The 16,271-nt window shown below is 51.4% G+C and overlaps 1 protein-coding gene across 7 annotated transcripts in view; it reads right to left on the reverse strand.

Annotated features, from left to right (window-relative positions):
• The window catches only part of GRM4 (glutamate metabotropic receptor 4), a 233,381-nt gene that overhangs the window by 174,772 nt on the left and 42,338 nt on the right, over positions 1-16,271 (reverse strand). For all 7 annotated transcript variants that reach the window (XM_073319848.1, XM_073319851.1, XM_073319846.1 and 4 more), the window contains exon 2: positions 2,831-3,809. In XM_073319848.1, the coding sequence (XP_073175949.1) occupies positions 2,831-3,358 (528 nt within the window). In that variant the 5' untranslated portion in view covers positions 3,359-3,809. The remainder of the gene's footprint in view (positions 1-2,830; positions 3,810-16,271) is intronic.

A 16,271-nucleotide genomic window follows, 5' to 3' on the forward strand; every position in this document is an offset into this window, starting at 1 on the left:
AGAGCTGCATGATGAACAGCTCCAACTGGCCATTGGAACACTGACAACACTGCAAAAAGGACCCCTGCAAGTGACTCCTAGGTTGATTTCTGCTGTGCAATTTGTTCATATTAGTAAACCAGTCTCCAGATGAGATCTGAGCTGCTGAAAAGGTTACCTGGGTTGGAATTTAGCCAGTGGTGCTAACAGACCTGCTTTTATGAAAAGCATCCTGGCTTTGTTGGCTTTTGTTGTTTTATTTTAGAAGAACTCATGTGGTCAGGACCTCAATTTTATGTCTCATCCCTAAGAAGGCATCTCTGGCAGCACAGAGCACTAGCTCATTATTGACCTGAGAGGAAAAGCAAAGCCTGCTAAATCAAGCCCCTTCTTGCGGCACCCTAGGTTTCCCTTGGAGGTCTCCCGTCCACACGCACACCAGGCTCCAGCCTGCTAGTTCAGGAAAGCTGCCAAGTTCATCGCCCCAGGCAGTAGGAATGCAACCAAGCAGCAGCATGGCAAGGAAAGTAGAATATGAGTGAGGGGAGGAATTTGCAGGTTGTCCTCTGACAGCATAGAGGTATCGCCAGACAGCTGGGTTTCCACACGAGGTACCGACTTTTCTCACTTCACTGTACAGTGCAACGAAACTCCCCCACCCCACCCCCAGGAAATTCACAGCTGTTACTAGGCTGCACCCTGTGGTCACTTTGGGGAGTGAGGGTGATCAGAGATCTACAGCACTTTTACAAGCACACACCCCTGCAGTTTGAGCTAAAGGAGAATCTCCATTAGCAACACCGGGCTTCACCATGCTCACAGCACCCCTGGGAGGTGCGGAAGTGTTGTCATCCCCCATTTATAAATCATTAGGAATTTGGCCATAACTCTTTCAAAACTTGCCATGGAACCTTTAACGACCTGAGAGGTCAGGACCTCAGTTTCAGACCTGCTCTGGGAGCTGGCACTGCATGGAATCCTGCTAGAATATGGGGAACTGATCAGTGCCATCCGCTGAACCCCCAACTCCATTTCCTATGGTGCGCCCAGGCTTTCCCTTGGGTCCCTCATCCCCCACCTGTTCAGCTTGGGAGATCACCCCCCAGGGCAACAGAGCAGTATTTGTATTTTGAAACTGGCCTTTCAAATCCATTTCATCAGTTTCCTTCTCTCTCACACCCACTGACAGCGTGTCCTCCCAGACACCCAGCTCTGATTAGGCTCCCAAAGTATCTCAAGACCAGTTGTCTCAATAATGAAGCCGCACCAGGGAGTGCTCACTCAGAGGGACACCAAACACGCTTAGCACATTCCACCTGTATCTCCACAGGGCCTTGCTCAGCCAATTGTCCACATGCCACAGAGAAAGGAGACGCTGCAAGCCTGTTAAGCAGGCAGGAGGGGTGGGATTCAGATACTCATTCTGGGTGGAGAGGGAGGGACTACAGTACCAGATCAGCATGGGACCACAAGATAAAATATTTTACCCTGATATAGCACCTTCTATCAGGGAGCAGGAACCCTGCTCTGCAAACAGTGAGTTAATTTTGCTGCCTGGAGGTTATTAGCAACCTGGTGTGTGTGGGCACTGCCCTCTAGTGGAGGAAATCAGAACTGATCACCTGTGTGTCACAGGCCCAGTACCACCACCTGTGATTCGCCTGTAGCTCAAGCACTAGGAGCTTTGGAATGGAGAGGCTCGGAGCCCTACCCCAGACCAAAGGTGCTGGTACTAGGGGTGCAGCAGCACCCCCTGGCTTGACGTGGTTTCCATCGTATCCAGGGTTTACAGTTTGCTTCCATGGTTCTCAGCACCCACACTATACAAACTATTCCAGTACCACTGCCCCAGATGGTAGAAGAGGCAAATGTCTAACTTATATGGCCCGCAGCTAATCAGCATCTCAGAATCTTTACTGTATTGATCCTCACCTGCGATGCCCAGCAGTGCTATTAACCCCATGGTACAGATGGGGAACCGAGGCAGAGAGACACTAAGTGATTTGCCAAAGTCATGTAGGAAGTCTGGGAGAGCTGGGCATTGAACCCTTGTCTCCCAAGGCCCAGGCTAGCGCCCCAACCAGTAGGCCAGCCTTTGAGTGTCATTATTGCCTATTTTACCAACCCAGGAATTTGCGACTCAGAAGTGACAGGACTTGCCCAAGCTCACACAGTGAATCAGTGGCGGAGCTGGAAATAGAACCCAGGAGCCCTCATGTCTCCATCACAAGGTCATCCCTTCTGCCTCTAAAACAGCCAGCGAAACGTGAACCTGGTAAGCCGCCCCCGCAAGGCGAAGGAACTCACCCCATGCATGGGCACGGATCTCCCTCCTCCTGCAGGTGAGGAATGCCTTTCACACGGCCAAGCCCCCGTTCCCTTCACCCACCTGCCCACACCAGCAGCGTGCATATTTCTCTCATCTGCAAAGAGCCCTACAATAATCCCTCCCCGTGCCCTCTGCAGAGCATCTAATTGCATTAAAATCAGGGACACATGCAGGAGAGAACAAAGGGGTGGGTGCGGGAGCCCTTTAACTAAAGGTATCATCATGGGGGAGGGGGAGAGAAGGGCAGAACCAGAATCCCCTGGAGAGATGGGGGATTCTTTGGACACCCACAGAGAGTTCGCACTCCCCACCTGCCCACCTTCTTTGCTTCCCCTGCCTGGGAGGGAGCAGTTAGTGCCGTTCATTATTGTTAAAACGCCTGCAATACTTTGCTCTGAACGGTCACTGGTGGGTTAGTTTAGCCGCTACCATCAGTCACCCCATGTGCTCCTTTTCCCGGCTGCAAAGGGGGTGGAGGGAAGGCGGGAGGGGTTCCCGGCAGGGCAGGGGATTGGACATTACCTTAAACAAGCGCAGAATGTTGGCCACCATGATGGAGACGGAGCTGCCCGAGGCACCGATCACCCCCACCACGCGCTCTGGCTTGGTGATGATGGGGGGCCCACCATTAATGCACCGCACCTCAGTGCTGTCCTTCTCAATCAAGGCCTGGACAAAGGTCAGCGACTGCTCCAAGGCGTGGGTGTCCCGGGAGCAGGTGTCCAGGATGCGAGCACCCAGGGTGATGTTCGGGAGCAGGTCAGGGTCGTTGTTGATGCGATCCAGGGCAAAGAGCATGGCCTCCAGCCGGTGAATGCCCTTCTCTTTCTTCAACTCACCACAGGCTTTGCCCTCGGTCCCCCGGCCATGCACAGGGAAGAGGCCTCCCAGGGTGATATCCCCGTCGAGGCGGATGGAGTTCATGTGTGGATGCCCCTGGCCCTTTGGTTTAGCTGAGCCGGCTGGGTTCCACCAGCAACTGCAAACACTCAGGAGTAGGCAGAAGGAGAGCTGCTCCATGCAAACAGATCCCTGGCTCTTCCCAGGCATCGCCAACAACACGCCGAAACCCTGCCCCGATACGCAGCCTAGAGAGCCATGCGGCACCGAGCCCCCTTCGTCTCCCTGGCTCCACAGCCCGGCTTCACCTTTAAGTCTTACCAGGGAGGGAGTGTGGGAGGGAGCTTCTCAGAGAGCCAAGGAAGAGGCAGTGTCAAGGCCGGCTGCAGCCTTTCCGAGGGGACGCAGCATGGTTTCTGTCTCCCCTCTCGGGTCACTTTCCTATCAGCAGCTCTGGTCTGCTCCAGCATCCATCTCGCAGCAGAAGGCCAAGCACAGGAGGTTCCTAGGTTGGGCTGGTTTTTACAAAGTCCTTTGCCCGGCCCTTTGGAGGATTCCAGCTGAGCAGCCAGAGGAAGGCTCTGGGCTTTGCATAACTTTCTGTTAAGAAGAGGGTGAAGAAACAAACCAACCAAAACCCTCTGTTCCTGTCTCCACAATCCTTGAAAGGGATAAAAAGAGAGAAAGAGAGAGAGAATTAAATCATGGCATAAAGAGGACATCAGCTATTCAGACCTTTCATCAGGGAGCTCAACAGAGAGAACCACAGGGTCATTTCTAACTCCCAGCCTGTGCTGCCCAGTGTCACCGCACTGGGTCTCTCCCTAAATTCTGAGCCAGGCTCAGCAGCCACAGAAGAGATGCTGACTGCTCTGGGAGGGGCTTGTCCACAGCCAAGGATCTCAAAGCATTAATTAAGCCTCACGCCTAACTCTGTTATGAAAACATTATTCTCTTCCTTTTACACATGGAGAAACTGAGGCACAGAGAGGGGCGGCATCTAGACTAGTTACACAGTGCTAGCGGCAGATGGGTGCAAGCCACGTCTCCTCACACCCCAGCCTCAAGCTTTAACCTCTAGGAAATGCATCCTCACTGCTGTCAGGCCTGAGCGTGCACGCTTTACGCCAATGTTAACTGGAGTTCGCTGGGCTGGGGAATGACAGGGCCAGCCCCGTTTGCTAACAGCCACCATGTCAGCTACAGGAGCTAATCTGCTGGGCTGGGACAATGCATCCCTCCTTCCACCCATTGGGATGGCATTTGCCCTCAGTCTATTCTTTTGGGCACTCACCAGCTCTCCAGAGCCAGCTCTTTTCCTCTAGTCTGTTTTCTCCCCTGCTCAAAGCTACTTGGATCAAGAGGAAGCATTGTATGCTGGGAGTGGTAGTCCTTGCAGACTGGGCTTCTGTGGTCACAGACACCTCAGAGTAAATCTGATCCTCAGGCCCCACTTTGGGATGATGCTACTTATTGAAAGGCTCTAAAGAAGAGCAAGGAAGCAGAAGAAAAGGAACAGGATTGGTGTATGGTACAACCCTGACCTCAAAGAGAGAGAGAGAGACAGACACATCTGTCTGCGAAGAAAGCCCCTCCAGGAGAAGTTGTTAGTCACAGCTGAACACAAATCTTAGGGCACAACCTTCTGTTCCCTCCTTCCTAGAGCAACTCAACGCAAGTGTGCAAACAGCTCCCTCACTGTGTCACCCATCTCCCCCAGCAGAGATCCAGGGTCCTGGGGACTGGTGGGGGGGCAGAGCTGCCTTCAGGAGAACAAATGGGGACATTCCTCAATCATGGAGCTGAGAGACTGATAAGAGCCAAGCAGAGTGCAGCCAGGATCCCATCGGCACTCACACCCCTGACCTGCGGCTCGGTCTGCAGTTCCAATCCTGCAACATTTCCCCGCTACACAGCGGATCTACTCAATCTCCTCCCTTCTAATCACAGCTGGATAAACAAGGGAGAGAAAAATCCTCTAAGTACTTTTTTTTTTTTTTTTTAAATAAAGTCACCCAAAATTGCATGGCCTGAATTATTGGTATATATTCAGCCTGCCTTGCCGCATTCCTGGTGGTACAATCCTGAGCTCACACACACACACTCTGCCAAAGAACCTCCGGGCTGACCGACCTCAATCAGAGCTGGGTGAATAGAGTGAAAGAATTCGATCGCCCTGATCCGCGGGGATTCACGCCCTCCCTTGTGTTTGCCAGTGTGCCAACACCGGGGCAAGCAAGGGTCTAGTCTCAAGAACTTCCGCAGAAAGCGAGAGCATCAGCGGAGACTTTTGCTCACTGGAAGGTGAAATTCAATCCTGGAGCCAGCCCTTGTGTAGAGGGGTGAATTCCACCCAGTGGAAATATTCTCACTGCTATATTTTATTTAGATTTCTATTGTTACTAATCCCAAAAGAGGCAGCTATGTAATGCTCTACAGAAGGCTGTCTCCTGGGGGCGACTGCACCAGGCATAGGGCTGATTCACTGGTCTGTGGGAGGGTTTTATCCTGCTGCCTATCGCCATAGTATCCAAGCGACTTCCCCATAAAAATCAATAGCAATAGTAAAGTCCCTAGCAGACTCCATGGAGTCTCTGGCTCTTCTCCATTTGCAGGGTAAAAAACTTGGCTTGGGGCAGGGTTTGAGGTTTAGAAAAAAAATTTAATTAACGATTTTATTAAATTTTTTTCTTTTTGGTTGGTGCCATTTAAGAGAGGTCATTGCTGGGAGTGTCATTCTTATCTTTACAACCGTTGGACCAGATCCTAATCAGATCCCACGCACACAACCCATTCGAGGGGATAAGGGTTTGTAAAGCAGAGACAACACACATACAGGCGTGGACATGTCTTGCAAAGGGACGCAGCCTCTGAAATTTCTTCTAGCGATGGCTGCTGCACCTCTGTTCCAGAAAGCCCTCTTCCTCCATCCCAGAAAAATTCACCCCTTTATGCTCTAGATGCATTCCACCAACACATCTGGCACAAATCCGAAGAGGGGAGGCAAGGGGCACTCCGTATATCCATGATGGATGCACACAGTCAGGTCCTCAGCTGGTATGAATCCATGTAGCTCTGTTGATTTCAGTGGGGCAATGCTCCTGTACACCAGCCCTGAGGTGTAGCCCTGAGACTCACACCTCAATCTGATCTGCCTAGTCTAGTTCTTCATTGCATCCCGCACCCTGGTACCTGATGCCAGCCTGAGTGTTTCAGAAAAGCTGGCTCTACGTAACTCATCATGGCCTCCCTTCTACACTGCCCAACCATACAAGAAGAGGGGGTCATACAGTGACACATGGATGGTGGGTAACATGCATAAATGCAATCTAGCTAGGCAGTCCATCTCCAGGATTCTGTCACACACAGGATTCATAAAAAATTATTACAGAGCAACTGTCTATCTGCCATAGCAACAGCTGGAGCTATTCAAGAGCTGAGGCTGGGGCAATCCAATCTCAGACTTCAGGGAATCAACTGGAACTGCAGGGATTTTGTAGGAGCATTGCCTCTTCCCAGCATTGAAAAAATCATTCATCAGGCTTCCAAACCCCATGGGGTTTAAAATAGAATATGTCTGAGGTTTTTATTGGCCTTTTGAGCCTTTAGACTTCATGTTTTTGAGCTTTTCTCCACAACCCACAAGGGCTAGAAACATTTTTTTTAAAGGTAAACTAAGATGGTCATGTAAGAATGATTCCAGGAGCTAAAGTTTCAAGGGCGGGGGGAAAAACCCCACCAAAAAATGGCCAATGTGCAACGCTGCTTCAAACATCCCCATGTATCTCCTGGTACAATTGGCCAGGTGCATTCTGAAGAGCATTCACCTACCTTGAAACCGTCAGGTATTGGGGATGTCTAGAGCAAAAAGGACTGGACTTAGCTACGAGCTAATTTCACCTCAGCCTTTAACTCCTTTGTGAGGCTAAAGCTGCCAGGACCGATCTGCCTGCAACTGAGCAGAGCATCTGGACTGCAAGAAACTTCCAGCAAGAACTGGTTGTTCCCAAAAGGGCGTGAGCATTTGGGTCAGTTCTCTAGGGGTGGAGGCCTGGACTTTGGAGATGGAGTTGCTGCAAGCTTTGCTCAAGGGAGGACTGCAGAATTTGACTCCCATTATTATATCTGCTCACAGATCTATAGGCCTAGAGTCAGCCCCAAGAGGAGCGAGGAGATAGGAGAAAATGAAATATTACATTCCAGCACCAAAAAAAGTCTGCAAAAGAAACAAAGTGGAATCATTTTAGCATTAACAGTTGGTCCCCCTGAAGAGACGTAATTAAAGAGCAGCTCAGTTCTGGAGAGCGGCCCATTAAAAATAGCACTCTGGGGTTCCAGGTTTATGGTCTCAGCAACTCCAGATTAGATTTGTTCAGTCTACACCGGAAGGGGGGGAGGGGGAATGGTTTTACTGGGTGCTGACGTTGGCCCTCCAGTGGGGAAGGGAGGGCTCATTTGCCTACACAGCACTGCCCCTCATCCCTACCCCTCATGCGCTGCAGACCCCTAAGGCCCTGCATGGCTCAGAGGTCTGCACAGAGAGAGGAGGATAGAGACGATGAGTCGCGGGGAAGGGGTTGCAGGGGACACACCGTCCCCAGGCCTAGGGCTGTTTTATCTGTTCCATAGAGCCAACCCCAACCCCCAAGGGGAGCCATGAGGCTAAGGAGTTACGATGGGGGTGCTTGTGGACCAAAGCCTAGTATGGAGGCACAGGGCCTCAAGATAGAGGGCACTGGCCTTCCACAGATCCCTTGAGATTTCCCAGGTTTGGCTTCATGGCCTTTTCCTCCAGGGGGAAGGGGTGTGTGAAAATGAGTCCTCCCCCTCCCGATACCCATATGGGAGAGCCTCAGAGTCCACTTCTCCCATGGACTCCTGCCCCCCATTGGTCTTTACCTCGTGAGGGGACGCAGTCACCAGGCATTTTAAATAGAGGGGATGGGGAAGGGAAGCACAGCCGCCCCTCCCATACTATAAACCAGGGGAGCCCCCCCCATCCCTGGCTTGGGTACAGCAGGGCTCCCACACAGCTCCCCACCCACCAATGTGCCAGGTGTGGCCCGAGATTCCCCCACCACCCCATCTCCATCCACTGCCAGGGCTGGGCAGCGCCTGCTAGTCCGGACACTGCTAACACTTGCACTGAAGATGCATGAGCCAGGCCAGAACCCAGCTCCCTCTCCCCTGAGCCGTGCTGGCTCTGCAGGGCGAACAGGGAGTGGGAAAGTCCCCGTTTCCACATCTGCACAGGGCTGGTTATTGGTTACATGTGTCCGCAGCTACCGTCTCTCTCCTCCGATTCAGTGACTTAGCAGGAAACGAGCTAAGTCTTTTGCTCTTGATGCAAAGGTGTCAGGGAGGAACCCCATGGGCACGGCAGCATCCAAATCCCCATGTTTACTGACGATACACACGGGAAGCCCCCAGAAGAGCAACGCATAGAAGGCAGCGAGCACCAGTAGAGGCTTCACAAGCTATTTAAAGGGATGCTCCTCAATTCCTGAACACTGCACTAACCAGTACGATGCAGGTTGTACAGTGAAGTAAACCATCCAGCTCACTCAAGCAAAGCTGGAGGGGTCCCTCTGCATTTACACCGAGGTGCTTGAGAATAAAGCAGAAACTGGCCCATTGGGCGCGGTGGAGCGGATCCTGCTCGGCTCATTGAGCTAAGCAGCAATGCCCAGGTACATTTCTATGGACCTGGCAGTTTCACACCTAACCACATACCTTTCTTCCTTTGCCTCCCAACCCCTGTCTGGTCCCTGCTCAGGTCTTCAAGTGACTCTGACCTGGGCTGCGCTTAGCTGCTGTTAAGTGATGCCGAAGCAATACGGCATTCCCTCCCCACCCTGCTGCATGAGCATGCCAGGAACCGCTCCTTTCTCCATCAGTCGCGATCCAGGCTCCAGCTCCTCTCCTTCTCCCGGATGGGGTCTTCCTTGACACCTGGCTGAGGGTGGCATCCATGTGTGGGAGATCGCAGGGGATGAGGAGAAGGGATCCCCCATTTTCTCCACCATTTCCCAAATCAGTCTCCCTCCCAGAGGGACCTCGTTGCACCCCACCCTCCTTCCAGCTGCCGCGGACTCACATGGCTCATTTGGTAATATGATGTGCTCCCTTGCACGGCACCCCATGCTCCTGTCCGACCAATTGCTCACCAACAGCTGTGAGACAAAATGGCCCCCTCATCCTGACCCTCCCTGCCCGATTCCCACACTGCCTCACAGCAGAAAGGCCAGCTCTGCCCGTGCCCGGCGTGACCTCAGTAGGGCTGGACCCTGGTCCTGCTAGGGCTCTTCAGTTCCTCCCAGAGCACTGGCTAAAGGAGGCCTCTTGAAAGCGATACAAAGCATTCCCATCCCTGTCTCCCCAGCACACCTGAACCCTGCTGACCCAGGCCTCACTTCCCCAAGGAGCTAAGCACCCCCCGGTGCTGCTGAGCACCCCCAACTACCATTGAAATCAATGGGGGCTGCAGACACTAAGTGCCCTTTAGGATTGAACCCCCAGTGAGCATGAAATTCCCCATAAGGGCTCCCATGAGACCACCTGCTCAGCCCAGCAAAAGCGGCAAGAGGACAGCTGGTCTTGTGGCCTGGCATGCAAAAAGACCTGGGTTCAGTTCCTGTCTCTGCCACAGATTCTCTGTGACCTGGGGCAAGTCACTTCATCTCTCAGGGCCTCAGCTCCCTCTCTTTAAAGTGGGACTAACAACACTGTTTTCCTCCCACTCTCTGTCTGCTCTATTTAGCCTTTGGGGCAGGGACGGTCTTTCACTCTGTGTACATGCAGCCTCCAGCACAAAGAGGCCTCTAGAAGCTATTGGAATACAAACAACGGAGATAGTGCCACAGTCAGCTTCGCCCGCAACTCCAGGGGAATCATCTTTCTGGGTCATGCGAACCCCACTTCCTCTGTCTGCATCCAGCCAAGTCAACGTTTCTCCAATTCATTTCCATGCTAACTGCATGTAGAGGGAAATTTGTATCTGTGCTCTCACATTTCCCCTGTAAAGTGACACTGAGCTGGCAAATGGGCATGAGATGTGGAGTGTGAAATTATCTAGGATGCTGGTCTCTCTGTGTCTTTTTCATGAAAGCACAATTCACTGAGACTCCCTGAACACACATACATCCCTTACCATAGCTTAGATTTCCCACGGGCGAGACTCATTCCTTCATGCCTGAACCACGCACATCAAAATATTGCACCAACCGCCGATTACTCGCTGCCTCTCCAAGTCCCATGGCCGTTCATTTCTCACCCGCACTGGTCTAAGGGGAGCCCAGATCTCCGTGCTTTCTGCTCCATTGCCGTTTTCTGAGAGAAGATGTAGGCGCTGCCCTGCTCATAGCACTCGTACACAGAGAGCTGTTCGCATCCCTGGGTAAGCAAGCTGACCCACAATACTCCAGCAGCAGTCACTAGTACTTATGCTTTCACAACATCATCTTGCAGTGTGACAGGACAGTGGTCCACATGGGTTGACGGTGCAGGGAGAGGCCGCTAGTTACCACATGGAGCTGCCACTGCAGGTCTCCAAGCTCCTCACTGGAGGAGCAAGAAATAAGGTGAGGCTACCCAAGTGGTCCATATTTGGGAACACCATTCCACGGGGAGGGGAGGAACCAGGAGCTGCCCTGCAGGGCCTGTGTGGAGCAGGGATAGCTCAGTGGTTGGAGCACTGGCCTGCTAAACCCAGGGTTGTGAGTTCAATCCTTGAGGGGGCCATTTAGGGATTGGGGGCAAAAATTGGGGATTGGCCCTGCTTTGAGCAGGGGGTGGGACTAGATGACCTCCTGAGGTCCCTTCCAACCCTGATATTCTGTGATTTTGGGGGTAAGAATTCGGCTGCAGAGACCACAGGTGGATGGGGCCTCTATTTTGGTAGGCGGGGAGGGGGGGGTGGGACTGTGGGGACCATTGGAATAACAGGCTGTGGCTACTGGGCTACATAATGTTTGAAGAAAGGAATAATTTAATTGCTCAGAAGCATTCATAGCTTGGAATGTTAAGACCACCACACAAGCCACTAAGGGGACTGAAGCTGCCAGAGGGAGAGGAGGGTCCCAGGGAGCAAAGGGAGATGATAGGGTGTCTAGGTAGAACTTGCAGTGGGAAGGAGGAGCAGGGGACCAGATAGAGAAACAGGAAAAACAGGGGAGCGGGAGGAAGGTGTCCACAAGACTGGCTTGCGGTGAAGAATTAGCCCAGCCTTGGAAAACAAATTTGAGAACCTCCTGCCAGAGCACCTTTCATCCCAAAGCACTTTACAAGCCTATTATCGGTCTACACACCCCAGCATAGCAAGGCAGCCACCTCTCGGGCATCCCAAGGAACTTAGGACAGGAAGCAATGAACAATGTTTTATTACATTGAAACAACAAGGATTCATTTTAGGGAGGCAGAATGGGAAGTTACCAGAATCAGATCAAAGCACTAGCCCCAAAGGCCCGCACTCTTAAGGGCCACAGGCTCTTTAATGGCCACAAATGATAAGGAGATCCACCTTACGTCTCCTGCGAAAGAGGAGCCCTGTGGTACAGAGCAGTGCCCTTCTCCACCATGCTGGGGCATTGACTCAGAGGGAAGAGCACCCACACAAAGATACAATGCACCTAACGGTTAGCGTTTAAACCGATTCCATTGCTAGAACCTAGGGAAGATGCATCCCTTCTGCCAAAGCCTTCTCTGGCATTCACATTCCACTGTTCCTCGCCCTGCCAGCTGGGCTGTGATGCCTTGCAAGAGTTCTCCAGCAGTTTACACATGCAAATGGTATCCCCCATGAGAGATCTCCCCTGAGCCAGTCCCTCTTTCCTCATTACCTGCATTGAAAGCTGGGCAGCAACAGAAGCCCCGGCTCAGTGCCATCTCCCCACCCCCCCCCAGGTATTGGCATACAGGGGGAGGGAAGGCTGTGGCATAATTGCATGTTCTGACTTTCCCCATTGGTTCTCAAAGCCCCTGGGGTTCTCAAAGCCTGACACACAAATGGATCACTAGGGGCTCGCGGCTGAGTCAGGCTCAACGGTAGCACCTGGGTTTCACCTGGGGTGATCTGGGGGCTCTCAAAAGGATCCCTGGCTGCAAGAAACTCCTCCCATTATAAAGCTATTGCCTGCTTTCTTTTTAAGCACCTTCCATCCTCAACCAGAGGCTGCCCTCTCCCCCCCCCCGCACCCCCACTCGGTTCATTTATGTCCTTGTTTAAGTCCAGTTCAAAGTGCACTGAATGTGAGCCCCATCTAGAGAAGGCAACAGGGTCTAGGACTTCACGCAGGGGACTGGGAGACAGAACTCACCCCCGCTTGGACACTGACTCAACATGTGACCTTGGGCAAGTTGCTTCACCTCTGTGCCTCAGTTTCCCCACTTGTGTGGTGGAGATAATGCTTGACCTAGCTGAGGTTTGTCCTGGGTAGCCACTGCAAGGGCCCCAAAGCGGTGGGCCAAAGAGCACATCATATACTTAGCATATTATAACGGGAGGAGGAGGTCGGTCTTGTGGCTAACACAAATCAGTCTGGGAGCCAGGAGCGCTACATTCTGTTTTGATTCTGCCTGACTTACTGTCTAGCCTAGGACAAGTCACATGATCTCTTCAGTTGTGAGTCTCAAAACCCACTAGGGGGTTTATTGCCCTCCTTATCTCATTGATATTCAGGCATCCATGGACCTCAAACATCAATCAATTTGTCTGCACAGCCCTTCTGGCCTAGTGGCTGGAGCACTGGACAGGGACTCAGGAGCCTGAGTCCTAGTCCTCGCTTGGCTACTAGGTGACTTTGGGCAAGTCATTTTGCCTCTGTGCTTTGAGAAGTTCCACCTTTGTGCCTCAGTTTCCTCATCTGGAATATGGGGCCAATGATTCTCACCCACCTTTACAAAGCCTCTGAGATACGGGGATGAGAGATGCTGGCTATTCTAAGGATGGTGCATTATTAATGCAAACCACAGAAAAACAGAGAGGCGGAGCAGGCAAATGCATTCCCTGAGCGGGAAGCTCTTGACAATTTAGCACAAGGAAACAGTTTCATTTAATCTTGTTTTAAACACAGAACTTGGTATCTGAGCTAGATGTGTCGGGCCAGATCCCCAACGGATGTAAATGGGCACTGCTCTGCTGAAGTCACCAAAGCGCCTCCCATTTACACCACCTGAGGATCCGGCTGATCTGTGGCTTTCCCGGATGGGAGGGGCCCTGCCTGAACTAACCCCAATAAATTATGTACGTCTCCGCTTGTCAAAGCTGCTCTGAAGGCCAATTTCCAAAGCATTTCTGACAGCCGGGGCTTTTAAGCAATCACAATTACCCAGAGCCAAGCTGTTTGCTTCAAAAAGTGAAGGAGCATCTGAGCTTTACAGCATGAAAGCCTCCGATTCCCAGGCTGCCTCCGCTGTAGTTTCAAAGTAAATTCCCAGCCAGAAAGCCCTGGATCTCACGCGCTGGGAAGACGTGCTTACCACATCGTAACAGTGCCTCATGGTCCTAGCCAACAGAGGCTTGGCTCAAAGACGGAAGTATGGAGAACCCAGTGATCCAAAACCAGGGACATCCAGAAGTTCTGGACACCCAGGACAAGGGGTTTGTGAGTTTCAACCCTCAACAAAGTTCTGCAATGATGGGCAGCACTGGCCAGTGGGGTCATGGGAGTCAGGTTCTTCTTCCTGTCTTCCACTGACTTGCTGCTGAACTCTGAGAAAATCCCTTAGGGCCAGATTTTCTCAAGTGCTGAGCACTTAATGTAAGTACCTTCCTGGGGAGAAAAATACCAGGTACTAAAGGGCTCTTTCCGTAAAGCCAAACAAGAAAAAGTGTCTGGAAGGTTAAAGCCATACAAATTCAAATTAAGAAAGAAGGCACATAGTGAAAGGTGACCAGGACAGTTAGCACAGGAAGTGGTTGATTCTCTCCAGATGTCTTCAGATCCAGGCTGGTTGCCTTTCGGGAAGGTATGCTTTAGCCACACACAGGCTCTTGGGCTCATTGCATGGGTAACTGGACACCAGCGCTCACTACACTTTAAAAAATAAATAAATAAATAAAAATGAGGCCATTAGCCTCTCTCTGCTTCAGTCTCCCCACCTTTAAACCTGGCTAGCGATACTTGACCTGGCTTTCAGACCCATGAATGGAATGAGCCATATACTCTCATTACTGTCCGATTCCCGCATCACCACATTGACTGGCCGAAGAGGAATGTTGGCCCTGTATAAATGAGGGTTGACCTAAATCTTGGTCACAAAAGAAACCCAAGCCAAAGATTAATTTACAACAAAGCAATCAATTGTTTCAATTGACAGAGCTACCCCGGCCGGGCCTGAGCTTCAGAGCGGCCTTGTCAATAGGATTAAATTAAGCAACAGTAGCAGTTCTCACAGGGATGAAGTCTGAAGTGGCGTTTCTCCCCGTGAGGCATCCGCCCTCTTGCTGCATTAGGCAGAGTGAGCGCCCAGTTCTTTGCCGGGAGTCGTGGGCTGTCCTTGAGGTTACAAGAGTGCTCTGGGTGTGTATAGAGGTCACTTGTAAGTTGCCGGCAGATGGCAGAACCCAGGACCTACAAAACTTCTCGTTGCACGCTGCAAGTGGATTCCTTTGTGTAGCTCTTTACATCGGCGCGGGACAGTTTGCACCAGTGCACAGGGGGGATAAACGCTACCCTTCTGTTCTGGTAGCAGTTTACACTCCCCCTGCGACGGCGCAAGTAACTAGGCAGGGTCCAGGAAAAGGGAGAATCAGGCCCCAAAACTATCACCAGTAGAAATGGCCATAGGCCCAAATCCCAGACCTAGACACTTCCAACCTTTAGGGAAGCTTAGCGTTCAGAGCCAATCACTGAGGAGCAGACCCGTTTCTCCTCACTCCTGAGCTAAAGGAGAGCGGCTAGCGATCTATTCCATGACTGCGGGAAACCATAGATGGTGAGACTAGACAACACAATCAGGGCTCCAGGGAGCACCTCGGGTTCTGTCTGTGTCCAGCCGCTTCAAATAATTGCTTTTATTGCCAAGTCCTATCTCCCCTGCCACAAAAGGACTGTACAACCAGTGGCTACTTGGCCACGCTGACTGGGCTTGGGATCCACGTCTAGGTAATACACCCTTGCAGAACTTGATTCACCTTGGGTCCATAATATTTTTGAGACAGGTGAACAAAGTTAGTTTTCCCTCCATCACTGATTGTAAAAGGGTAGTTGAGATTCTGTGCCTGGACCAGTATGTTGTCCTTGCACTCTTGCAATGCTGAGCTAGATAAATATTCATTGTTCAATCTGAATAATAAATCTTGCATAGGTACATAACTCCTGGAAAGCTACAGAACAAAGCGTTTCTATGCACATGCCTAAGCTAAGCATGCAACACTGATTATTTGTATTCTGGTTGTGCCTAGAAACCTTAACCCAGAAGAGGACCTGGACATATCGAGTGATTAGAACCCAGATATCCTGAGTCCCAGCCCACTACCTTAACTGCTAAGCTGTCTTTGCTCTGTACATTTAAGCAGCTTGCCCAAACCCACCTGTGTGAGCACACAGATTGGGTAATTACACAGGTAACTGTGCATATGTGTGCAGGGATAAACACCTGGTTCTCGCATTCAAACCCACATTTTGATGCACAAATGCAACCGCTGTAGGTTCATCAGAACTTTGCAGGCCTGTTTAGGGACCTGTAGTTAAGGGGGGCAGCCTTCCTTATACATTCCGTGAATATACAGGAACCACTTCTTCCCCCACCAAAATGCAGCCACTTCTGGAGAGAATAAGGAGCTTGATCTTGGCATTGAACCAAATTAACAACTTTTTGTTCTATTAGTTAATACACTAACAAGTGTGGGTTTGGTTTTAACACTAGGAATGCGCAAGCTAGAACATGCTTAAGGGCTAAGGGCCTTGACACTGAAGAGCGAGGGACCCACATATGCAAAGTTCTCTGCTCCAGGAAGCAGAAGTACTCTCTGCTTGGAGAAGCAGGTGCAGAGTCCTCCTCCCGCAGTGAAACCCAGACACTCAGAAGAGACAGGGTGGTGATCTAGGAAGAAGAGATTCCCCCCAGACTCCCACCAATTATCTTGTATGCCAATTGCCGTTGCTAAGCATGGGCAGGGCCA

This window comes from Lepidochelys kempii, chromosome 21 (assembly GCF_965140265.1).
Source record: "Lepidochelys kempii isolate rLepKem1 chromosome 21, rLepKem1.hap2, whole genome shotgun sequence".
In the NCBI taxonomy this organism is placed as follows: Eukaryota; Metazoa; Chordata; order Testudines; family Cheloniidae; genus Lepidochelys; species Lepidochelys kempii.